At 47.3% G+C, this 25,473-nt stretch overlaps 3 protein-coding genes across 19 annotated transcripts in view; 1 reads left to right on the forward strand and 2 right to left on the reverse strand.

The window, feature by feature from the left end:
- The window catches only part of STARD9 (StAR related lipid transfer domain containing 9), a 140,154-nt gene extending 118,857 nt beyond the window's left edge, over nucleotides 1-21,297 (forward strand). For all 6 annotated transcript variants that reach the window (XM_061430908.1, XM_061430909.1, XM_061430910.1 and 3 more), the window contains one exon: nucleotides 336-21,297. In XM_061430908.1, the coding sequence (XP_061286892.1) occupies nucleotides 336-437 (102 nt within the window). In that variant the 3' untranslated portion in view covers nucleotides 438-21,297. The remainder of the gene's footprint in view (nucleotides 1-335) is intronic.
- Nucleotides 3,634-16,419, reverse strand: CDAN1 (codanin 1). Of its 3 annotated transcripts, XM_061430930.1 has the most exons (28): nucleotides 16,330-16,419; nucleotides 15,610-16,097; nucleotides 15,196-15,399; nucleotides 14,833-15,002; nucleotides 14,590-14,703; nucleotides 14,429-14,507; nucleotides 13,893-14,013; nucleotides 13,605-13,714; nucleotides 13,050-13,139; nucleotides 12,056-12,131; nucleotides 11,326-11,531; nucleotides 10,903-11,023; nucleotides 10,629-10,775; nucleotides 10,364-10,530; nucleotides 9,891-9,978; nucleotides 9,555-9,644; nucleotides 9,312-9,366; nucleotides 8,968-9,101; nucleotides 8,781-8,884; nucleotides 8,356-8,514; nucleotides 7,938-8,001; nucleotides 7,691-7,769; nucleotides 7,358-7,506; nucleotides 6,092-6,199; nucleotides 5,900-5,963; nucleotides 5,557-5,738; nucleotides 5,197-5,304; nucleotides 3,634-4,434 (listed from the first exon to the last, which is right to left on the reverse strand). In XM_061430930.1, exons 1-28 carry the CDS (start codon nucleotides 16,417-16,419, stop codon nucleotides 4,309-4,311), a joined length of 3,693 nt encoding a protein of 1,230 aa, XP_061286914.1. In that variant the 3' UTR covers nucleotides 3,634-4,308. The 3 variants fall into 3 exon arrangements, with proteins under 3 accessions (XP_061286914.1, XP_061286913.1, XP_061286915.1); XM_061430929.1 differs by lacking the exon at nucleotides 3,634-4,434 and having other exon boundaries at nucleotides 5,035-5,304; XM_061430931.1 differs by lacking the exons at nucleotides 3,634-4,434; nucleotides 5,197-5,304; nucleotides 5,557-5,738; nucleotides 5,900-5,963 and having other exon boundaries at nucleotides 6,109-6,199; nucleotides 7,405-7,506.
- The window catches only part of TTBK2 (tau tubulin kinase 2), a 136,128-nt gene continuing 128,107 nt past the window's right edge, over nucleotides 17,453-25,473 (reverse strand). For 8 of the 10 annotated variants that reach the window (XM_061430923.1, XM_061430918.1, XM_061430922.1 and 5 more), the window contains one exon: nucleotides 17,714-24,535. In XM_061430923.1, coding sequence (XP_061286907.1) covers nucleotides 24,073-24,535 — 463 coding nt within the window. In that variant the 3' untranslated portion in view covers nucleotides 17,714-24,072. Of the gene's footprint in view, nucleotides 17,651-17,713; nucleotides 24,536-25,473 lie in introns of those variants that run through there. The other 2 variants (XM_061430924.1, XM_061430921.1) reach the window with 2 other exon arrangements.

A 25,473-nucleotide genomic window follows, 5' to 3' on the forward strand; every position in this document is an offset into this window, starting at 1 on the left:
GTTTAAGGGCTTCTTGGGTCACAAACCAGTGGTGAATCAGAGGAAGGAATGAGGCAGAGCTGACCAACCTTCTTCAAAGCTATTTCAGAGCCTGGTGGCCTTCGTCCTCTGGCTGTTCCCAGGGTTCTCAGGACATAAATGAGTCATTATGAGGAAGAGCAGCAGCCTCAGTTCCCTGACTTGGCATTGGGAAATGAAGCTTTTGTCTAGATCTGAACAGCAGCGTACAGGACTGTGCACAGCTCAGTTCCGAGTTTGTCCCATCACCACAGCTACTTATGGCTGAAGTATGCCCCAGTGCGCACCTTTAACTCTTCCCTCTCTGGTTATTTCAGGTAGAACTTGGTGCTCCAGGATTCCCCCCTCAACTTCTAAGCTCCTTCATCAAACAGCAGCCACTGGTTATAGCCAGACTGGCTTCCTTCCTTGGTAGTTAGCATCTCACAGTCAAGATGGCACTCCAGGATGCCCCAGAATTGCTGGGGCAGTTCTTGTTACTCTGTATCCTGATGCAAGAAGAGCCAAGGCTACCTGCTGTGGCCGACTGAATAGATGGCATTCCGCCCCGAAGTTCCAGTGAAACCTGGTCGGCACTTGGTCACAGCTGGCACCTGCGCAGAGCAAGGGCGCTTGAGCTTCTGGCTCTGGCTGTCCAGTGTGAATGAAGCTCAACTCACCTTTTTGGGTTTCTCACTTTTTCCTGTCTCTGGGACCCTGTGGCATATAGGCTAGGATCAGGATTGGGTACAGCCAGTAGAGCTGGGAAATGGCAGTGCTCTGACATGGTGCTTACTTAGTTTGGTGCAGCCCTTGGGCTGGTAGAGAAGCTGCCATCGGCCAGCTGAGTGAATCTGCCTCCAGCATTCAGCTCCACTGTGGGATGGAGTGTTAGGAAATACCAAAACAGAAAATGGTTTAAAAAAACATCTACACAAACCAGAACAATGATGTAGAATTGTTTCTCCTCTTTGAATCTTTACAAATTGCTTTATTATTAATTTTTGCCTTGCCCCCACCCCCTTCCTTTCCCTCACAGGAGAGGACATTCGTTTGGGTCTTGGCCCAGTTAGGAGTACTGACCAGTGCTGTGTTATGGAGCCATCACTCCAGAGCTCAGTATAATGAGAAAAACCACTGTAGAAGCTGGCTGGATAGATTTGGGGTCAGGGTGGGACCCCAGATCCCTGAGGAAGACTGGGGATGGGGCTTGGGCATCTCTCATCTCAGAGATGAAAAACTGTCTTTTGAAGATGGGAGGGATGATAGTGGACTTCCTAGAGGAGGTAAGTGATTTGTTAGGAGGAAGCTCAGCTCCATTCCTTACCTCACTCGAAGGCTTGCTTCCAGCCTTCAGGCTCTTGAGCATTCCACGCACTGCTGTAGCCCCTTCTGTTCTAGGGTGGGATGGAGACTGGGTTCAGTTTTCTGACTGAACTTGAGCTTTTATTCTATATGGTTACTTGAAAGTGCTAGGGGTAGGAGAGATTCTTGGCTTCAGTTCTGGTGCCCAGAAACTTTGGTAGAAGAGGGTGACCATATGGGGATTGAGATGATGTGGTAAAAAGGTAAATTTCTGCATAGTCCAGCAGAGATTTATTTTTCTGAAAGTATTTGCAGGATTTTTTTCCCCTCTTACCTCAGATTAAGTTATTTATATATTGTTGAAGGTTTTTTTAAAAATTGCTTTTAAACTTATTTTTCTGGTTAATATTTTGTTAACACTTGATATATTTAACACCCTATTTATGTACTCCCATATCTTTTCATATGATTAAGACCACTGATTGAAAAGTTCAGAACACTTGCAAATTAAAAGTCCGGTGTGTACTTTTATTCAGTGAAGACTACCCTGGGATAGCCTAAGTGTGTCATTTGAGCTCAGAATTCAGCCTCGATTATGATGGCAGTAACTGCTCATGGCGCAGTTTCAAGCTATATAGTTTACACATATATACTGTTTCCTATGAGCTCAGTACTGCTTTGCATATAAAGAGCAACCAGATAAGTTGCCCAGCTATTGCCAGCTGTAGCCCAAGTACGAACAGGAGAGATGATTCCAGAACAGTCACTGGCACACCCAGCGGTAACCACAGAGCCCTGGAAGGAAGCTCTTTAGCAGGTATGTACCTCTGGAGCTTCTGAGGCAGAGCCAGCAGTGGGAATCTGAACATGTGGGCAGGCAGCCCTGAGGAGACCATATCCCCTGAACTAGAGAAGCCACAAGCCAGGCATGTAAGTCAGCTGACGCTGGTGTTAAGATATTTGGTTCTCAGACTTTATTGTGCATTAGAATCACGGAAAGGATTTGTGACACCCCAGGCTGGCCCCCACTCAAGTTTCTGATTTAGAGGCCTGGAGGGGCCCACATATTTGTATTTCTAGGAAGTCCCAGGTGATTGTGAGGCTGCTGGTCTGGAGACCACTTTGAAAACCACTGTTGAGATAACTAGTAGAAAGCAGGCATATGGAAAAGAATCTAAATACTAATGAGTTCACTAATTCGTTAGCTGCCTGTCTCTAATTCCTTTCTTATTGCCTGCCTAAAGTAAGCTTTTAAGGTTCACACAGACCAGCGTTGTTTCCTGAATTGGGCCTGTTGCTGTTTAGCTGAGTAGCCTTTAACTCAGCATCTTCCAGGGCTCCAGGCTTTCCTCCCTGCTTGCTTGTCTATCTCACCTCACATGGAGCTGAGTGTCTGAAGTAGCTGCTTACCTTGGGACTCAGCTTCCTGTAGCAGTGCTTTTGTTGAGCCATACCTGATGGGTGCAGAAAGGTAAGACATTTCTTAAAACTTTTTTGGTTCCCAAGTATTTAGAACTTTCAGAATTTCCTATAGTATGTTAGATTCAAAGGACAGATGAAGAAAAAAGGTTCAGATGCAAAAACTTATTGACTTGGATGAGCTGAGGGGAAGGGCAGGTCACAGCCTGACTCAGCAGCAGTGTGACTGGAGTGGTATGTGGTATGGGAGACATACCATTTTTACCCTTCTGTGCTGACAGGACCTACTGTAACGGCACACAGCAGACCTCTTTAGGCCCAGAGCCTCTTACCTAGGTAGCTTCCTTGGGTTGGAGACCTCTTTGACAGCTGAGAACTTCTCCTCTAAGAAATACACACACATGCACAGACAGATTTTGTGTCACTTCAAGAGGGTTCACTGAGTTCCCTTCTCCTTTCCCTGGCAGAGACTGAATCTCTCTGCACACACTGCCAAAGTAGAAAAACCATGAATTTTACAGGAATGAATTTAATGCACATTATCAAAGTAGTGCTTTCTTAGAATCAGTGCACCATTTATAGATGTAGAATGCTTCTGTTCTGAGTTAACTCAAAACATCCCCAACTCCCGCCGCCCCACAAAAACAAGCATCCCAAGGGCTGGTGAGTAGAAATTTCACACATTCTAAACCTTTAAAGGGAGCTGCACAGAAGTTAATGCTGTTGGCAGTGAGTTAATAAGGGCCCCAGGCTCTCTGGCTTGCAGGTCTCACATACGGGAACTTTTAGTCTCTGCTGAGTGGCCAAGCCACTAGGACAGCTCTACCCTGTCAATACCCACCTCCAAGCCCACCTGAGACCTCGCAGCCTTCTATAGGGACGAATAAGGTGAAAATGACAAGAAGCCCTCAGTAAAGAAAACAGTTTATTTTAAAAAAGCTCTAGTGTTCTGCCCGTGCTTGGCCCCTGGATGGAGCTAGAGTCAAAAGTTACTACCTGCACGGGACTGAAGGCAGGCAGGGTGCAAGGTAAAAGGCAGGTTTCTGTTGGGCGAGCCCCACATCTGTTGTACATTTTTAAGGAGATGGCAGTCCAGCTCCTGGTGGTAAGAAAATGTAGACTCCCAAAATTCATGTTAACTTTACTCACAAGTTAAGGAGAAGTCAGTTGCCTTTGTCATGATTTTCCAAACCACAAAGCTTTAAGAGATACTGGGGTAGCAGCAAGTGGGGCTCAAATCTTGTGTCAACAAGTCCCCATGGGTCATTTCACTTAGTATCCAAGTAATAAAGCCAACTCTTCTTCTCCAGGACTGGAATCTCTAGGTTTTTCCACCATAATCCTGAATCCAGTGACCCCCTCCTTCTTCCTCTTGGACTTGGGATGGTCAGCCATCCGTGGGATGCCAGGCAGCCACACTCTTCCTTCAAATGTGAGCAGGAAGCCTGATGACAGACCGAGCTACTTTCAAAGCAGAACGGGTCACAGTGGGCACTTGGGGTGGCTCTGGGGCCTCCTCCTGAGGCACAGTCAGGCTGGGGTTCCAGCGCTCTGGTGAGATGCCTAAAGTAGGGACACTTTCCAGCCCTAGCTCTGGGCCAGCACAGTTCCCCGGTTTGGTTGTACCAGTTCACAAGCTCTTAGCTGGGTTTCTGGCACATGGGGCTCAGCTGAAAACAGGTTGAACAATGTTGCTAATTCTTCAGAGAAATCCTGGAATAAGCAGAAAGGTGACTGAAAAAGCAGACACATGATTCTAACACCCTTTTTACTAAAAATCAGTCCCAAATGTGAAGCCCTAGCTAAGCAGTGAGTAGACAACCTAGGTATTTTTTTTCCCCAACTGCCTTGTACATGGAAATGGACTTGTCCTGTTAGTACTCTAGGATGCTCAAGTTGAACAGGGCGAGCCTGTATTGGGAGGCTCAGAACCACTAATGAGTACTTCATATGCACATTATTTCATCTTGAAAAACCCCATAAGGTCTAAGTTATTCCCATTTTATGGATGAAGAAACTACTTTGCCCTAAATCACATTAGGAACTGACTAAGATTAAAATCCAGATTATCCTGATTATAAACACCCACAGTTGGGAACTCCCTAGCAATCCAGTGGTTAGGACTCCGCAGTTTCACTGCCAGGGCCTAGGTTCAGTCCCTGACCCTGCAAGACAAGCAGTGTGGCCAGAAACAACCCCACCATCAGAGGGGTTTGCCAGAGGTATGCCATGCTTTCTATCTATCTGCCATCTTCCCTTCCTCCACGGACACAGTCCTTCATATAACAGCTACTTAAATGTGAAGGAGGTGCCCTAGAGCAGCCATTTCATTTCAGGGTGGGCTTCAAGACATCTGACAATATTCACTGAGCTTTGGAAGATCCTCAGGATGCCAGGCCCTATCACCTGCCCCTCTTTCAGGATAAAAGGGACATGACACCTATTCTCTCCAGATAGAACATGAAGGCTTCTTACCCCTGGCCACTGGGTCTCATAGAGGCTGTCCAGGCAAGCCTTTATCTCCATCCGTTTCATCAGATCTTTCTCTACCAGCTCCCGGAGCAAGAAGAGCAGCAGGTCCCACTGCAATACACATGGAGAAAGAGCTCAGGGGGCTAAGAGGACTGCACAGCGAGCCTGATACAGAGGACAGAGCTGCTGAGGGAGGAGGGGAGATGAGACTGAGGAGTCTCTCTGAGTGTACAGGAGAAAATAAGCACAGCCCCAGAAAAGGGGACTAAACCAGCTAATAACATTTGGGGCAGTGGGTGTAAAAGATGATTACAGAGGCTTCTAAGCCTGCCGGCCAGCCCCCGTCCACCTTCTCTGGCTCACCTCCTTCGGCCGAGTGTCTGCCAGAAGCGCCACGTTTCTTGGCCTTAGTAGCAGCTGTAGGGGAACTGGCACCTGAAAGTCATCCTTCCACAGGGAGAGCAGCATGAGCAGGAGCCTCCGAGCCTGCCCCCTCTCCAGCTGGTGCTGTGCCGGAGGCCCCAGGATGGGAATCTGATCTGCAACTGTGGGAAGAGAGAAAAGCCAAGCTTTAGAAGTGGAGGCAGGGTCATGTGTCCCTGGGAGGAAGAAGAGCAGAAGAAAGCTGTTTTCTAATCTTGCTTGTACCCAACCCAGAGAACTGGGGGATCTGGCAACAGAGGGCTGTGATAAAAAGGAGCCATACCAAGGAGGGACGCTAACTCCACAGAGCACTTTGCCAGATGCTGCTCAGCCGGTGGGCACAGGAACTGTGGGGGAAAAACAGGAGTCCCTGGACATTAGCACCATAATTCAAGCAGCAGCCCTGGGCCAGTGCAGCTCTGATTACCAGTCACCAGACGAGGATACGAAAGAAGAGCATCATGCCATGTCTCACCTGGCGGCACCGCAGCATCTGGCCCAGGTGGCCTAGAAGCTGCTCCAGATACTCAGGGGCAACGCCCTCCTCAGGGTCCCGGGGCCCCACAGCCAAGGAGAGCACGTCCTGGAGAGAGGAAGGGTGGACGCAACATAAGGCTTCAGGCCAGGCCAGGGCCAAGGAGGCCACAGAGAATGTGGCTTGGGATGGGGATCAGCCAGTGGAGAGAGGCAGAAAGAAAAGGAAAACAGGGCTCTGGGGTGAAGTAATGGGCCAAGGTGCCCTTAGACTTGGGACTTGGGCAGGGCAGGGCAGGACAGCACAGCTGGGAGAAGCAACCAAGTGGACAACAGAGGGAACAGATGGAATAGATAAGCCAAGGGACAGTGTGCTGCCAGAGCTCGAGATGCCATACCAAGCCAGTTCTGAAAGCATTTATGTCCTACCACGTACACGTGGTATTTTCTGTCCCTCATGATTCTCCGTTCATTTTCTCAGGAGAGTCGAGGCCTCAGGACAGAAATCATCTGTGTATTGAAAACTGTAGCTAATGGCTGCTGAGAGTTTCCTTCTCCGTCTTATATACTCTCGAACTTCAGTCAGTCCTTTTTTGTCCCTAGTTTTAAATCTTTGTTACAACACTACTACCCCAACTCTGGGCCAGTTACTAGCTTAGGTCCCTGTCCCAGTCATTCCAATTCTGCAGCTGAGCATGAAAACAGCCCCAATTTGTGAATGAATGAATGTGGCTATGTGCCAATAAAATTTTATTTACAAAAACAAGCAGCAGGTTGGATTTGGCCCACGAATTGTTCACTGATTCCTGTTCTAGACAGTATAAATTCTTTTTATCAAATGAAGAGCACTGATTATTCTTACTGCCTGTAACCAAACAAGCATCATCTCCCCCAAAGGAGAGTGCTTCTGAAATACTGTCCCAATACTGGGATGACTGTTCCTTAGAACTTTCCTACTGCACTAGATAGCCATTCCCTACTCCACTCCCGATATCATCTATGTACCATGTACTCAGTCAACCATTTTCACATCTACCCTCTTCCCTTTGACCCTTTTGGGTGATTCAAGTATAAAAGTCAGAGAAAAGCAATTACTAAAACTATTCAATTTGGTCCTGCCTAACTCTATTCAGTAACAAAATGGAAACTAGCTGGACAACACAGAAAGCTGCTACACAAATACTGGAGCTGAGGAAGAAAGAAGGGCGACTAGGAAAAGAGCAGGGAGCAGGAGGAGGGGAGCCGAAGGGAGTAGGGAGCTGTGTACTTTTATCTCGGAGATGAGGTGGGAGGGGAGGGGAGCATGGTGCTCACAGGCACGGGAGCAGCCCCTCCGCTCCCCCCGGGCAGCTGGCTCAGGACCCTGGGCGCGAAGCGTGCGACTCACGGCCGCTTTCACCTCCCTTCTGATCAGTGCTGCAAGTCAGAGGGAGGACAGAGAAGCGGTCACCAAAGCAGCCCTGCATAGGCTCACCATGCCAACCCCTGCCCTTCCCTGTTACCAACTGGGCCTGAGTCCTGTCTTCCCCCAAGTGGCCTCCAACTTCCTGCCAGTCCACTTGAAAAACCTGGTCAGTCACTCCCCTTCCCTGGACCTTACCTGTGATGTTGGCTGACAACCATGCACAGGCTTTGTCTGTTGCAAGGCTCACAGCAATGTTCTCTGCACTGCTTAGAACCTGTGACACAGAAGTAGTTTTGAGTCGGGGGCAAGTTAGGACAGTGGTGAATGCCCAAGTCCAGGACTGGCCCGCCTGCTGCCTCATGTGCATGTTGACACACACAGCCCCACAGCACTCCTCCCCCACCACCCCAGCTCACCACCCCCAGGACTACTTCCTACGTACGGCTGCCGGGGTCTCCTCAGGAAGCAGTGCCCTCACGGCACCTGGACTCTTCTTTTGGCAGAACCTGAAAGGAGACAGAGGTCAGTGATGTCTGGAGACATCAGCTGGGTCCCTGAGGGCACCAATCCACTGAGCTGGGAGAGCTCTGCCACAGGGGAGGGCGTGCTCAGCTCTGTGGGCCCAGGCCAGATGCCAGGAGACTGGACAGCCAACCACATGCCCTTCCAATTCAACTCTAAACTTGGGTCCTTAAACCTCTAAAAACCAAGATAAGAGCCTACAAAGCAGGCAAAAATAGAATGACAAAAGCAGGGTGGGAGAGGACATGGAATAAACAATATAAGAAAAAAAAAGGACAGGAAAGTAAAGGCTAAGAGAAGAGTGGAGATGAGAGGATCCAAATAGACTGGCATCTTACTCCCGCCCCTGGGTCAACGCCTGGGCCCCGTGAGGGCACAGCTGGGAACACAAGATCTCCAACAGCTGGGCTGGATCGCCCCCTTCCTGTCCCTGTGTCACCAGCTGCTCTTGAAGAAGCGATTCTGCCTGGCGCACCAGCTCTGCCACCAGCGTGGCCCTGCAGCAGGAACAGCAAGAGGTAGTTGGGAAGGCTGAATTGGAAAGGGGCTGCAAATTCAAGCAAACCAGGTCAGAATAACTTGAAAGAATGTTAGCCATTTCAGCCTCCCCCATCCCACTGGGCCCTTGTCCTCTATTACCCGCTGTCCCCACCCCTCAGCTGACTTTCCTCAGTTTGGCAACAAGGTGTTAAAGGGGGAAAATAAGGAAATGAGCCTGGGACCTGCAACACCTTCATTCCCAACCCCCTCAACTCAGACTCACTTGATATGCTTGACACAGTTAGAACCAATTCTCTCTGCCACAAACTCCACGGTCCTGCGCAGGGAGGGCGGATGGTTGTGGAAAAAGGCTTGGGCCAGCTGTGCCTGTGGGAAGGAGGGAGCAGTGCAGGGAAGGGCTCCCTTTCCCTTACCCATGGGGTGGCCCCTGCTTCCACCCTGCCCCTTACCTGCAGCCCCTGTGTGGTCTGGGGAGGCTGGGCTCCCAGGCCCGTGGTGGTGGTGGGGGTGATTTTCCTGACGAAGCCCCCACTCCGTCCACTGCTGCCCGACACCCATGAAGCGAGCAGTTTGCGGAGCTCTCCTGCATCAGAGAAGCCCAAGTGCTTAGTTCCAAAACTGTCCCACCCACCCAAGCATCCAGACTAGCATTTGTGGAATAGACAGAACGAGGCATCAGGGCCCGCCTAAGCATAGAACAAAGTACGAGGGTGCTGGGCCCATGGGGTGCCTTTTGGGTTCTCATGAAGGGGCAGGCCAAGGACCAAGGACCCTCGGGGAAGAGTATGCTCACCAATATAAGGGCAGCAAGTGTAGAGCAGCTGCTGGTCCACCACAGGCATGCTGTCCTGGGGGAGAGAACAGGTCAGTCTGGGGAAGGCAAGTTTCCCTTCCTCCCAGAAATGGGGCAGTCAGGTTAGAGAATTACGTGAGACTTAAGCTTATATTCTGGCTTGTGTTGCTGGGCCTGCCGGCAGGCAGGCTACCTCCCTTACTCTTGTGGTCCCCATGGCTCTGGCTGGACCCCAACACTTACCAAGCCATGCTCTGAGGCTACTGTGTCCACCTCTAAGACATCCAACTGACCCTCTTCCAGAAAGAATAGGTCCTCTGGGACTGTGGGAATCTGGCAAGAGATTAGGGCAGTGCCAGCCAGCACTTTAGGGGTTCATCACACCTCCGACCTCATGGCCCCAGGGTTTAAGACAACCAGGTTCAAAGCCACCTTCCTCTATGGCAACCCCATCCTTCCTCCTCTGGGCCTTTAGCATCTGGCCCCGCTCTCTGTCAGAGTCCTACACTTCCCCTTTGCCCATTTCCAGCCACAGTAGTCATGCCCCCTTTCCCCAACCTGGACCCTCATTCCACCAACCTGGAAAAGCCAGCCTAGGACAGCAAGCAGCAACAGCTTGTTCAGGAAACACATCTCTCCTTCACTTTCCTTTGACAAGATCAAGCTCCTAAAAGGTAAATGAGGGTGTGAGTGGAATCTGTGCAATGAAAGAAATGGAATGGAGTTTAAAAAAAAAAGCTATCACTGGGAAGGTGATTCTCAAAAGGAGACCTAAAAGGGACTGCTGTTGTGTAGGCAACCAGGTCTCATCACCTCTCCCAGATCTGTACTCACTCTTAGCTGGGCCACAGTAGGAATAGAAAAGGGCCAAAGTGCAAATAACTGCCCACTGTCTGTCCTTGTGGATCAAGGCCTGGCCTCTCCCCTGAGGGTCAGCTACAGCTATGGAAGTACACAGGAAGCACAAGCTGCTTGGCCCTCTTCAAAAAGCAGCAGCCTCAGCAACATTCTCCCTGCACCCTTTTCTCAAGCCTTGCCCTCTCTTGACTCACCGATGCAGGTGCAGCAGGAGAGTGAAGACGCTGCGGTAATAGTCCAGCATGGGGACAATGTGGTCAGCAAGAGAAAGGAACTCCACCAGCCAGGGCACTGTGAGCACTGCTCGGCGTGCCCGCAGCCCCTGCTGCAGCAGAGCTCGCACATCCAGGACTGGGGGCACCTGGGAGGGCCAGGGTCAGTCAGGGGCTGGGGAAAGCCTTCTAACACCACTGCCGTGCGGCTCCTCCCAGCTCCCTCCTTACCAGCACCCCCATTCACCTGGCTCCTCAGGGACAGAATGGAGTCCTGGAGTTCACGGGTCAGGGGTGGTTCAGGCCCCCGGTATGGCAGGAAAGCAACAAAGCCCAAGAATTTGGCCAGAAGCCTTAGGCTGAGCAGCACCACAGCAAACTGCCTCCGTTCACCCTGCAGGCCATCAAGAAGTAAGAGGTCCTGAGCATTAGGCTTCTAGAACAAAACCACAACTGTTACAGACTTCTTGAAAATACCCTTTCCCCTCTAGAGCAGAGCCTCCCTTCTTCTGCTTTCTAACCTGCCAGTCCACGTCTGACTCCCCGTCCTCATCACTAGGCTCAGGCTGAGGAAGGGCGAGGCTGTTGAGTTCTCGGATCTTCAAACTCAGACTATCCATGAGATGCTGATTAAACTGGAAGCTATGAAGGGAAGGGGGGAAAAAGGTACTAGAAGAGGTGCAGGAAGGATAATAGAGGTGGTGTTCCAGACAGAAAGGCTCAGCAGGGCAGACATAGGAGGTCAAGGAACAAGGAGTTTACCTTCGTAGGTGAGAGAGTGAGAAGGGAAATGGAAGCAGGAAGTGTGGGTTAGAAGGAGGCCGGGCATCCCCCAGTCCCACCCGCTGACATTCCAGGCCAAGGAGAGCAAACTCTTGCCCTTCTGGGAACACAAACCTCTTCAGGCCTCTGCCCCCACTCTCAGCAAGACAGGGGACCTTTACCTGCTGGCACTCAAGATGAAGTCCCTGAAGAAGCCCTGACAGCCTGGGAAGGTAGGGGGTGGGCAGGGGCCCCCACTGCTCTGAGGGGCCACAAGCCGTTCCTGTAGGCGCCGCAACCGCCCCAGCTTGTCAGCTCCAAGCATATTTAACACATCCGGAGCCTCACCCAAGACAGTGCCCCCAGCACCACCAGGACTCTGACACATCTGGGGCAGGGGGAGGAGGAGAGAAATCGATAAACCAGTGAGTTTTTCTGGAAAAGAAGGGCTGAAGAAAATGAGGAAGCAGTGAACAATACGGGATGCCCACCCTATATTGTGTGCCACAGATATATTTTTTGAGGTCTGCATTATATTCTTATTTTTACAGGTGAAGAAACTGAAATTTTAAGATTCAACATCTGCATAGGGTCACAAGAGCTAGGATTTGAAACCAGACCTAACCCTGCGCTCTTTCTGCCACACCACAAAGCAAGGGCAAGAAAGCAGGGAGGGACTGAAGGAGGGCCAGGACAGCTGGGTGTGTGAGGGGGCCCACGGAGGCAGGAGGTGTAAGGCATGAGAGCGCTCTGGCTCGCAAGCTTCCACCACCACCCAAAGAGCAGAACTCTTGTTCACTCTTCAGCCAAGGACCTGCCTGTTCTCCTGGCCTGTCCCAAAGTGCCAGCCATTCCTTGGCACCTATAATACATACTGTCCACTGGAGACAGATCTCCTGCTGGAGCAGTTACCTGGAGAAGTTGTTTTTGGAAAAGTCGAACAAAATGGCTGTGGCTGCAGGCTGCAGAGAGTTGACCCATCATGGCTCTGAGGAATAAGAGGCAGGGATGGAGTGTGATGGGAGGAAGAAGGGGAGAAAGATCTGAGAGAACAAGCCAATCCTTGAGACTTTCAGCCCTCTACCAGGGGCCTGAGCAGCCTTCTGCCAGAGCTGGCTGGCACAAGGATATGGGGAAAGGTAAAGGATACTTTCCTTAGCACCAAGATCCCTCAAGGCTAGAGATACACTTACTGAAACTGTCAGTCGCTCAGTCATGTCCGACTCTTTGCGACCCCATGAGCTGTAGCCTGCCAGGCTCCTCTGTCCATTGGGATTTCCCAGGCAAGAATACTGGAATGGGTTGCCATTTCCTTCTCCAGGGGATCTTCCTGACCCCGAGACAGAATCTGGGTCTCCTGCATTGCAGGCAGGTTCTTTACCATCTGAGCAACCAGGAAGCCCTTAACCTTACACTTAACCAAATATGGAATAAGACCACCCTTCTCATCTTCAGTCTACACTGACTGCCAGTGAGCTTCATGACCAACGTGGATGGGAGATCACCAGACAAGAGGACATTCTTTCTGTATCCTAGTTATCCAGCTACACAAAGTTATCTGTATTGTCAGATTAGATGATGGAGAAAATAGAGGTTGGAAAGGGTCTAAGCCAGTGACGGGCCTAAACTCACACAACCTGGCATAAGAGTGTTCCACTTTATCAATCATTTGCAATCACAGAGCAAGTATAAACGATTTCTGAGTAGAAGGAGTCGGAGAAACAAATCCCTTTTGAGTAGAGGCAGAGGTGGCAGTAACTAAGAGATTAAGGAAGACAGAAAACAGCTTTGTGCTAGAAGGAGTTCGGGGTGGGGAGAGAAGCCTTTCTCTAATCAGTTACCCCAAAAACCACTAAGTTGCTCACTGCTGGAAGCAAGAAAAAGTGACCAGTGTATGAGCACATACCTGATCCTGCTGCCCAAGCCCTTCTCAAAATCCCAGCCAGGCTCCTCATGGCGATCTTCCCACTCTCGAAGTACCTCGTAAAACACATCCCTGGCAGACACATAAGATGTCTGATCAACTGAAGCACAGTTGGCTTAACTCATTCTCAGGAGTGCCTTCTCTAGCTCAGAACTGAGGACAGGACCATTCACAGCTCCATTCCTTATCCTCTCCAAGGTTCTCTATGTGATAATCCCACAGACCCGACAGCAGCACACCACAGGCTTCACATGCTTCTGTGGGCAGTTAAGGCTGATCTGGCACTCTCATCTGAGAACCCTGTGACCAAAGTCATTGCACCTGTGTGAAAGCTGCTACTGTCAGAGGTGTGAGTCCATGGGCATGAAACAGAATGAGGCTAAGTGGCCCTTAAGATGTTTGCTATGCAGGGCCTGGTGGTGCTAAACTACACCCGTTAGGACCAAACAAACTAGTTTCTATGAAAACAACATAGGCTGCCTGTCCCGGAGAAAATGCTGCTTCATCCCCTCCCCCAAAGTCCCCTTTTCTCATCACCTCTGTTTTTTGAAAGTATGAAAGGCTCGGTCACTGGAGAAGTTAGCACGATTGTCAGTTTCTGGCTGAAAGGAGACAGCTTGAGCAGAAGGTGGCATCGCCAGAGAGACCTAAAACAGTGACATTAGGGACTGAAAGCAGAGTTCATGCTCAGAAAACTTCATCCCCATATTCTAGTCCAGAATTTTAGGCCACATGACACTACAGTGGTGTGAGCTGGGCCGTCTGAATTATGAGACTGGGAAGGGTCAGATCCAGGCTAGAAGATGTGTAAGATGGGGTCACTACCTTGGCAACACTGCCCTCATAGGCAGCTCGGAGGCAGCCTTGCAGAGCTGGTGAGAAACACAGTAACCGCTCGTTCTCAGCCAACAGCTTCAATGTCCCTTTGTCCAAGTGGGAAAGAATGCTACAGGGATAAGAGCACACACGACTGAGAATGGGACAGACTGCAAGTAGGCAGCTGGCATCTGCACACCACAGTGTGCTACCTGGAGCACAGAGCAGGCACATAAAGAAAAGTCATGGGCCAAGGATTAAAGATGATAAAGGCAAAGGGAAGGGAAACGAGACCCCACAGAGCAGCTAACGACAGCAAAGCAGAAACAGTAGATAAACCCAAAGGTCAGCTACCAAGACTACTGGGGGCAGTTTGATTCTTTCAAGGGCTTAATTCATAGCTTTGACACGAAACTGAAGGTTACACGTAGGAAAAAGTCTAAGGTCACTACACCTGTGTCAAGCACAAGCATGCTTCCGAAGTAGCCAGAGAATCAAGTGAATAATGCGAATAAGGTTCAAATGCCTCAGCTGGGGAAACTTACTGAAATTGACGTTCCAAAACCTTCACTGCAAAGAAGACACAATCATGGACACTCTGGAACAGAGGGCTTTCCAGGGAATCTGGAAGGACAGTACCAAGCTATTGGTTAAAAACAATTTCATTTCCAGACATCATTTCTCAAAAAGAGGCTTGTTCACCAACCTACAGCTCCTGGAGTTGTTTCAAGGTCACTGTCTTTGGCAGCCACCATCCTCCGGGCAGTAAGGAGCTGAAGGACGAAGAAAAGCTCCAAGAAGAGGTTTGGTACCAGGTTCTCTGGTTAAAAAGGAAACTCCAGGGTATTGAACGCCAGTCAAAACAAAGGCTCAGTTCTACACATCTTATCAATTCTTTTACCCTGTAGTTCTACAAGTGTCTTCATTCCAGGGCTCTGTTCTCACTCACCTGCAATGCATGAAGAGTAGACAAGGGCAACCAGCTCCAGACGGTGGTGGGAAGATACTCTGGCAGGGTCAGCGGGTTCAGCTGTGAGGTGTCCTGTCCGGCTGGGGTGAGGAGATCCTGATTCTAGGGTGGGACAGGCAGGAGTAGGTGACTGCTGCAGCTGCTTAGAGCTACCAGAGAAAGAGAAATGTCATGAGCAGTCAGCATGGCTTCTCCTCCGCAGCCACACTCAGGTTCCTTAGAGACATGTCCACAGCCCAAGAAACAGACCCAGGGTTCCCAGGAGACAAATTAATCACAGGGAGAAGCCCTGCAAATCCCCCCCAAAGGAAGCTGACATCCCCGGGAGCAACAAAGCCATACCGCTCCTTCCTGAGCATCTCCCGCTCCTCTTGCAGACTTCTGCACCCTGAGGGAAGCCCATGGCCCCAAGGGCTAGTGTCTAGGACTGAGGGTTGGGAACTGGGAACACAGCTGATTGGGGGTGAGGTGAAGCAAGTCTTGGGCTTGGACAATGATCGCTCTTCGCTCACTGGAGTTGGGTTGATCCTGCGGGAAGGCTTGGTCCTGTTGAAGAGCAGCCATAGGTTTTCCTAATTCCCATCTTCAAGCATCTCCCCCTCCACCATAACATCTAGCAACCCTTGCAAAATGCCCCTCACCCCGTAGATATTTCACCCCCTACTTTCTTGTCATTACCACGCTCTACTACAGAGCACCCAGCCTTAATTTTTTAACTCCCCTAGCACAGCCATATTTTAGAGGGCTCATTCTCACCCTGCAGAGCCGAGGGGAACGGAGCCCACGGGAGGGAACTCCTCCAGGTTGCTGAGGTTTGGCGGATCAGAGCGCGCGAGGCTGGGGCTGCTGGGGCTGCCAGAGCTCCTGGGCCTCCGGCCCCCGGCCCAGGGCAGGCACTCCCCGCTGACCCCCTCCTCCGGGCCCCCGGGGCCGCGGCCTCGCTCGCGGGCCGGCCCCGGGCCCCGCCTCCTGCCCCCACGGCGGGCCGAAGGGGCGTCAGCGGTGGTGGCGCTCGAAGCCTCGATCGGAGGGAAGAGCTGGTTGCGCGCTCCGCGGCCGCCCCGCGGCGGCCCCCCGGATCTCCCTGGCAAGCCTGTCGAGGAGCCCGGGGCCTTGGCGGGGGTTGGGGGGCCCTGCGGGAGGACGCGGCTGCTCTGTTCCCTCAGGAAGTTGAGCAGGAATGGCACGAATTCCTTCCGCAGTGGCCGAAGTGAGCTCAGCGCCGCCGCCTCCCTGGGGTCATCCTGAGGGAGAAGTGGCGAGGGGCGACAGTCAGTCAGCTGCCGGCGCAGGGCCGCGGGCAGCCGGGGCCGCGGGGCGCGCTGAGGCTGGCGGGCGGCCGGGGCAGCGGCCCCTAGTTGGAGCGCACTCGGCCCCGGCTGACAGCCAGGCACTCTAGAGGAATGGGACGGGAGGAGCGGTATGTCCCGCGGGAAGCAGCTTCAGGCCAGGCTGGGGGCGTGTCGGCGCTGTTACCTCCGAACTCTGGGCGCTGCGCGCGATCCACCGCACAGCGGCTGCGACCGACAGCTCCTCTCGCAGCAGCGACTCCAAAACGGCCGCCATCCCGGTCAGGGCGCTCTGAGGCGACTGCGCAGGCGCCGGCGCGCCACGGGCGCCCTGGGAAGGGCGGGCCCGGCGCCGCGGGGCGACCGTTGGGCCGCGGGGCGGAGCGGGCAGGGCCAGGGGCGGGACCGGGGCCGCCGCCGCCGACGGCGGGGCTTCCCCGCACTGAGGCTAGACTTGGGCCTTGGCTCCTGACAAGAGGCCCAGTGGCCTGTCAAGTGCAGCGTGCTGCTGTCGGTGAAGCCGGGCCCCGGCTGCCCTGGCCCGAGGGTGACCTGCCGGGACTCGGGGACGCGGCGGGGAAGACCAAGGGTCCGGGAGAGCGGCCGGACCGTAAAGGTGAACTACTCTCCGGAGAAGATGCCTACATCTACGATAAGCGCATTCTTTTCTTTCAAGTTTTCTAGATTCAATCGTCACTACCCTAAAGAAATTACGATAAAGTTTGCTTAACTTCATTTTGACCTTGCCTTTCTCAAAAGCTGAGTTTTCAATCCCCTGCCCACTCGTTTTCCAGCACCCACCAACAACTGATCGATCATTTAAGACTTTAAGACGGAGGGGCTTTTTAGGATCCTCAGCCCACAACCCTTAAAAGTGCCGCCACCCTGCACACAGAATCGCCGTCTTTATTATCCCTTATACGTTACACAAGATTAATAGTTCAGCTACTTTGCAGTTATTAAGTTAATAGGCATACATATGATTAGTTTCTGGTACTTGTTATTTCTTAATTTTTTTTATTTCAAAAAATACGAGAATCACCTCTTTGGATGTTGCTGCTCACTGAGAACTCAAGAAAGGGAAACCGGGCTGAGAAAAACAAATGGCACTAATATTTCAGGCCAAACCAAATCAGGAAGGGTGAAGCAGTGCCCGCATGAAAGCCTCCTGAGAGGTCCCTTGGTTCAAAGGACAAGGAAAAAGAGGGGATGCTGGAAAGCAGAAATCACTCCAGTGATACAGGGACGTTTCCTGCAGAGAAGGGAAAAATACCTCCCAACAGCGATACAATGATGGGTTGAAACAGAGCTTTTAACACTTTCAGTTTTATTACATGGGGAACCCTCTCCTCACATCTCTGAACCCTGGTTGTTGTCTGCAGGGGAAATTGAATACCTAGTTTCTATTCCAGCGCTTCTTTTTCTAGGTCACTTCTGGATGTGGTACTGCATTTATAGAACACTTTCTGCTCCCTGTTGATCCTGTGACCTCCGGTGCATTCAATAACCTTTAAATTAGAAAAATATTTCTCACCTCTGAAATCCAAACCATCACACAAATAGAACTAGAGTTTGCATGCGGAATGAATATTTTATTACTAGATTATAAAAATAAAATACAAAATAATTTTAAAACAGAACTTAAAACACTGTACAAAGCTTTAATATGATACAAATGGGAAAATTAAATAAATAATTACACTTTTATGTACAGATGGCCTATACAAAAGCACTCATGTTTCTGCCAATACTCTATGTCCTTGGTTGCCTGAGCAAAAATGCATAAAGAGGGCTGCTTGGAGGGGAAAGGGATACAATACAATACCTTTGGAGGTATTTCAAAGAGCAGTTTCTCATCAGTGATTTCATGAAGAGAAAAAAGGGAGAAAACTATGGAACTGTTAAATTACTCTAACTTGTCTTACTCGATGAGTGAATTCTTCTGGATTGTGGTTCCATCTGATTTAAAAGATGCCAATAGTTAGAAACTTTCAAGATTTACATCTAATTCAAAATTAGGTGCTTCTCAACTCTCTCTTTTTTCCTAAAAGCTGTAAACTTGTAAGTAAATGACCCAATGACATCAGCACTTGGTTATTTTAGGAAAGGAGTCAGGAGGGGAACCAGGAACTGTGCATGAGCAGTGAGGAAGCGTGAGCCTGGGTCATCTGTTTTTTTCGTTACTCAGCTCACAAGTTCACACAATCCAATTTCAGAGCCCCAGTGGTACACGTTGTATTTCCTTTAGCTTCCTCTATTTGTATTTCTGAATTAGTGAACTAATTTATCTAACTGATGAATAGTTTAAAAAGAAAAAAATCCCAAGGGCTTTCCCTTCCCTGTGTTGATCCCTAAAATATACTCTGGTAGGTTTGTTTATCCCTTGTGGATGAGAAGAACACCCAGACAGACCCCAGGGATGCTGAAGTTCCATATAGGAATTTTTAAGGATTTGAACTGTATATTTTAAGGGGTGGGGGGGAGGAATATATGGCAGGGGTAGTCTATATAAAAATTAGATTTACCCAGTGTTTTTAACTTGGTGAGTGAACACTTATGTACACAACATGAAACAATATTAAACTACTGAAAAGAAAAATTTCCTATCATTAGTGTGTAAAATTATGTCAGCAAGTTCTATAGTCACATGGGCTCAAAGGTCTGCCTCATGGAATCCCATTCTCTCAGTCAAGGAACCCAGAATCCCTGACCCAGAGCATCCATACTGTCACTTCAATTAAAGAGGCAGATCCTGTTAAAGTTTCACAGGGCAATGAAGAAAAAGGCTTCACCTCCTTTACATGTCTCCTTAAGACCAAGAATCCAGCAAAATCTATGGAAATAATCATCAAATCATTACTGAGTAAAGGTTTTTACTTGGTTCTTTAGTGTTTTAAGATTGTGGATCAGGTCAAGGTGACTTTGATCTTGTCACATACTCTGATTCTTGGATCTGCTTAAGGGAAGTAATTAAACATCAAGCTTATGTTAGTTTTAAAATTTGGAACAGATAACCACAACTGAACTAGAAAATATACTGATGGGTCAAGAATATAATTTCAAGAATTTGAGGTGTGTAGCATCCAAATTTCCCTTTAAATCAATAGGGGGATCCTTGTCCCATTTGCTGGAGTTACCTAAGAACTATATGAATTCCCCATTTATTGCCTGCAGTTCTCCCTAGCAGTGCTGGCAAGAGATTCTGCAGTATCCTGAGTCTAACTGGCTTAAATTTCTCATGATTCCAGAGAGACAGCCAAACTCTGGAGAATATCCAATGATATGTTTCCACACTACTCCCACATCCTTGAATTCTATACCAGAGTTCATCCCACTGGATGAAGTGGGACGTCCTAACAACCACCTGGGGTTTCCCATGAACTACTCTTTCTGTATGTCTGTGGATTAGAACTGCCTCTTGTTCCCATCTCTAAGTTAAGGTCTAAATATGCACCTGTGATTCCTGAACTTGGGTAAATATTGACATGTGAGGACTACCACAGTGGTTACATGCCTTAATCCTGAATACTTTGTTAGAACACAGATGATGTTCTGCAAACAACTGTCTATAGTACCAAACTCAAGAAAATTAAACACAGTTGTCATCAACCATTCTATCTCCTCAGTGATACAGGTGCTGAAATCTCTCTCCTTTAGGCAAAGTCCCAACACATGTGTGGTAAATACATATAAACAGAAATGGGCAGATTTTAAAACAATGAATGCATACAACTTCATTCCAAAACACATAAACATGACAAAAGAAATAGTTCCCTGACATATGTCACGCTTTAATATCAGGAATGAAAAAGTTTTAAAATGTGAAAATTCTGACCTTCAAGGCTAAATCTAGACTTATCTACAAATAAATGTGTTTTCAAGTAGCCAAAGTAAGATGCATTTTTCCCTTAAGCCACTCAATTCTGAATTCTAGATCCTTTTTCTCCTATCACCAATTCTAATGTTAGATTAAGAATGTAGTTCCTAGAACAAAGAATCCTCTGCTCTTGAGGGAAGAAGCATCTGTTTTTAATTCAAAGCTATTGGATATATAAAAACTAGTTATGGTTTTAACTATCTGTGTCTGGGTTTATAAAACATGCACCAACATTTTCCTTTGTCAATTAAATATAACCATAGAAACATTCACATAAAAATCTGTGGCCTGGAAGGAATCTCTGATGATTACAGAAGAACCTCAAGTTCCTGTAGTGGCTAAGAGTGACACAGAGAGACACTGCACCCTAGTCCACTGGATTCGTAAGCAGCTGAGATTTGTTTAGTGTTTCAAAAGCAAATACAGAGTGGATAATGGCAACAGTGGGTCTCAATTACCATTTTGCTAGTTATTTAGGACTTGATTAACTTGGCAACTTAAAAAATAAGTTTCACTTCACAACATGCAACTTAAAAACCAGAATGTAACTATGCTGCTGTCAGCAAGGCCGGCTTGCACACCACAGCTGAGAGTAACAGTGTCTATTTAAGACTCACCATTCAAGCGTGTTTATAATCTGTGCTTTACAGTTAAATTTGCTATGACCCAATTTTCATTCTTTGTTCACTATACGTTAGAGTTAAATGCCTTTAAGCTGTGCAAAAGACTGCTGTGTGGAATTTTAATATTTCAAACAATCTATACACCCTGGAGATTTGGCAGCATAATTTAGGAGTAAGCTACCTAAAGAGACTGAGCTATGGCTAATTTCATCTTCTGCTCCACCCAAGTAATTCCAGAGACTGGACAAGGGAGGGTAAGGGCAAGTGTGACAAGGTAACTAACCATTTTGTTGTGATAGGAGAATCTAGGAGGCACTTGGTTTTCAAAAGGTAATTTTAACTTTTTCCCCATACTACTCTTAATATAGTTTGGCTTGACTTTAAAGGATAGCCAAGTCCCTCATTTTAGAATAACCAAACTGGTTCAGAATTACTTGGATGACCTATGTCACTGAAGTGTGAAATATGCCACCACTAAAACAAATAATAAATTTAAAAAGAACAATAACAACAAAACCCAATTCATTTTCTGTATCATACAGAAATAAAAACAAAAACCCTTGTGCCAAAAGTGCTTTGCTCAGGGCTGCCAACTTCTCTTTTTGGCCCAAGACATCTAAAACCATAGAGGTTTTTTTTTTTTTTTTTTTAAAAAGCAGAGTAAATCTCTATACAAGACAGTCCTTTTAAGTGGATATATTGATACATGAGATATAATTAATCTTTTTTGAAAGTATCCAAGCAGAAATATCTTTGGTTAACTCTTTTTCTCTATGTGCAAAATAAAACATTCTTACACAGCAAAGTTTTCTCTCTCTGGATCTTGAGTTTGTCAGTGCCATTTAGAAAAAGGGGCAACACAGTGGAAAAGTTGGGAGAAAAACGGAAGGACTCAAGAGAGAGAGAAAACATTCAGCTGCCATGTTGTCATCACTATCAGGTTTAACTAGCAGAGACGTGCCCGTAAGAAGTGAAATAGCATACTTCATACTGTTTGCAGCCTCATCAGTTTTTCAAATAGTTACCACAAGCACATTTCTGATTAGAGGGGTCAGGATTTAAAGCTGGCTACTTTTAGCACAATTTTGCTAATACAACAGGAAAAACAAGATAATTTCTTAATTACAGATTACTTCTTACCTCCACCCTGCCCCTGACAAAGTGAGATGAAAAGAGGAAAGCAGAATGGTAATTTTTTAAGAGATTAAAAAAAAAATCTATTTATAGTAGACCCATGATTATCAACCCAGGTTATCCACTCTAACCATAGGAGAGAATTATGTGATTAACATGACAAACCTCTGAATCAGTATTACAAGCTGTTCTAGTACTTTTTCCCCTATTAAAATTTTTTAAAAATGAAAATTAAATAACCTATCTTGGCCTGTTAAAGACTGCCAACCTTTGCACTATATACAAGGAAGGCAAAAAGGATCTGAAGTGTCACATGCCAAGAACAGATTTTCAGAAATGAAGATAGGCAAGGCCCAAGTGTACACGAGGCACACAATAAAAAGTAATCTCACCATCTGTGATCTTGAAATTACAAATGGAGAATGAGAAAGAATGAGTTTATATAAGCATATGTTTCTCTATATATTTATAAATATTTATATAATTTACCATGAAGACATGCAAGTAGTGTTTTAGCAACTATTATACAATATAATACAGAAGGATTGGTCTTCCGATATTACAGTTGCTTTAGTTAAACAGCAAATACGTCTTATCTACTGCATTCCTCTGTAGTCTTGAAACTGGAGAGAAATTAAGATGCCACATTATGCTACATTTCTTATGGGAGACCATATATGCCTCAATAGTGTTTTGAGTTTTTTGTTTGTTTTTTTCAAAAAGCTCGACACAGATAAAGAGAACAAGAAAAGTTCAGTCAGTGCAGCTTCAGGGCAGCTTTGATGCAGCATTAGAGTATGTTCACCTGGTGAGGAAATATCTTTCTTTTTCTGTTTTCCAATTCAACCATATTAGGTTTGGCAGCAAACACAAGGTCAAAGCAAAAGCACAGATGTTTGCTAGAAGGCAGATTTCAACAGCAAGCAGACCAATTTACCTGACCTTAATGAGGTCTTTACAACACAAAAACTACAAAGTATAAAAGAGCTCATTTAAAAAATCTAGTCTAATTTAACTTTGATTGATTCCTCTTAGCAAAGAGTGAGATCAGAACAAATATGATCCTCCTTACGGCTTTATAAATTAAGATTACGTGTAAATCAGGTCAAGAAGCCCAAATATTCAAACTAAAACACAGGAGAAGCAGGTAATAAAACCTTAAAAGATAAATACTGACCCTAAATTTATTTCCTCAGGTACTCATTCCTTATTGGCTAAACATATAAAATACAAAGTTTGATAATTTTAAGCCTCATCGTACCTCATTTCTTCCTATGTTTCTTTCTAAAGCTCTAAAAGCATAAAGTCACATTCCACAGCGATGTACTTTCCTGTATTGTCTTGGAGGTTAACAGTAGAAAGAGCTGGTACCTAGAATATTTAAGGAAGCAAGGTCTGCTACTCTGGTCAGTTTTCCTTCCACAAGGAGGAAAGTAACAGAGGGGAGAGGGTTCTTCTATCTCAAAGAGTATTACTCTATACTCTGTCCCTCTCCCTAAAGCACTAAAGCCTGCAAAGTAGTTCTATTTAGACTTTTCCTTCCTTTACCTAAGTTTCAACAGTTATTTTTCACAATAAAAATATACTAAGAACTGTTGCTCCAAAGATAAATATTAGGAGGTTAAAAATAATTGGATTTTAAATTCTTAGCATGTGCTGCTAAAAGCATATTAGAATGTGTTAAAATAAGAGAGACTGGATCAGGTGCAAACACTAACTTTAAAAAATGTGAAATCCAAGGAGGGTAGTAGGAATGAGCAAAGTAAGGGTGTGAACTCTCAATACATTGGATAAACTCACCAGCCCAGTGTAGCCACGCACTGGCTCCCCAGCACACACTTCTCACATACTCTTCATACTGGACTTAAAATTTGACTCTCCAAGGTTGGGAAGTTTGGAAAGCAAATACTAGAAGTTTCACTTTTACTATATGATCTTTGAGTAGAGCCTTAAAAAAAAGCAGGCCATACCCCTTAAAATTCCAATCTACCACCTACCTTCAACATTTCTGTTTGGAAGGCATCTAAAAACTGAGAGCTCATTTAACCAGTTTCACCCCCTTCAATTTTGCTGGATGGCCCCTTCCTATGCAAAGACACTGATTCCTGATCTGCTTGCTGCCTGCCTTAGGTAATTTCTTATATTTGTATCTTCTTATAAATAATTTATCATGTTACTTTCTTTTGTGAGAGAAGATCAACACTGATTTTTTTTTTTAAATAGACAGTACAGGGACACACATGCATCAGATTTAGGAGGAAGATCGCACACCTTTCAGAGGGCTGCGGCCCAGCTCCTATCTGCTGAGTTTACTGGCTGACTTACTCTTCCCTGGGGGGGCTTTAGTGCTGGCTGAGTGGTGGTGGAAGCTGCCGGATCCTTTCAGGCCATTCTTGCTGGGTTTGCAATGCTCCTGTTGGCAGGACCTCCTGGAGGAGGAAGATCCCGAGTGGCTGGGAGGTGACTTGCTTCTCCCCAGATGTGGGGATGAACTCCTCTGGTCATGGTGGGGCCGTCCAGCCCGAGATGGTGAGGAACTGGATGTGCGAGGCAAGGAAGAGCTTCGAGGAGAGGCACTGGGACTCCTGCGAGGGACAACTGGACTCTTGGGTGGTGTTTTTGGATTGTGAGGGGTTCCTGGACTCTTGCACTGCGTAGTGCTCCGGGGCTTCTGAGATCCATTTTGAAGAATTTGGGCCAGGCGGGAGAAAAGGTCTGAGTCAGAATTGCTACTCCCTAGGACTTTATATCTGCGGAGCCTTAAAAGAACAGAGAATAATTAGTTTCATTTTAATTCACTTCAGTTGAGACTAGAAAGTCACAATGTCCCCAGTCATAATATGTATGTATGTGTGTGTTAATCGCTCAGTCGTGTCCGACTCTTTGTGACCCCATGGACGGTAGCCCACCAGGCTCCTTTGTCCATGGGATTCTCCAGGCAAGAATACTGGAGTGGGTTGCCATTTCCTTCTCCAATATGTAATATGTATGATGTGAGTCCAAATCAGGAAACAGAGGACGCAGAGTTACTCTTCCATGTATCAGCTGTATAACCCTGGACAAGTTACTTAAGCTCTCCCAGCTTTGAATGCGAATATCATCTATCTCACAAGGTTACTGAGCAGTCAAGCGCCGTAAAGGACTGAACTGATGTCGGCCATCCAGAAGCACTACATGCTGTTGGTCCCCTTCCTCTTAGAGCACATTAGCTCTTCCCATTTCAGGATTCACTTCATGAAATGTCTCTAGCATGTTAGCACATGAGAGAGAGTAAACTATTTTATTTAGGCTTCTAGGACAAGGATTCTACATGCACTTATGCAAACATTAAACTCTACAATATGCCTTCAACACCAACTGTACTCACCAACAGCAGGAACTGCAGATAAAAATATATTTCAACTTCTTTAATAATTTCCAAAAGAAAAGAGTAGTCACTGGTTTCTCTGGGCCTCAGTTTCTGCCCCTCACAATAGCCTGTGATTCAGGAGAGCTGGGTTTGGGGACTGACTGCCTCTCTTACTGGCAACCAAGCTTGGGCCCAGAATTCCAAATATAGAAAATATTCATATGAATAGCAGTGTCTCCTCTTCCCTAAATGTCTTTCTGTCTTGGCCTATCTAAAATCCATTCAGTATAAGAATTTAAACCTCAAACTGCTGACATGCCACTCCTTACAGAAGGAACCAGAAGAAAA

The sequence above is a fragment of the Bos javanicus genome, chromosome 10 (genome assembly GCF_032452875.1).
Source record: "Bos javanicus breed banteng chromosome 10, ARS-OSU_banteng_1.0, whole genome shotgun sequence".
Lineage (NCBI taxonomy): Eukaryota > Metazoa > Chordata > Mammalia > Artiodactyla > Bovidae > Bos > Bos javanicus.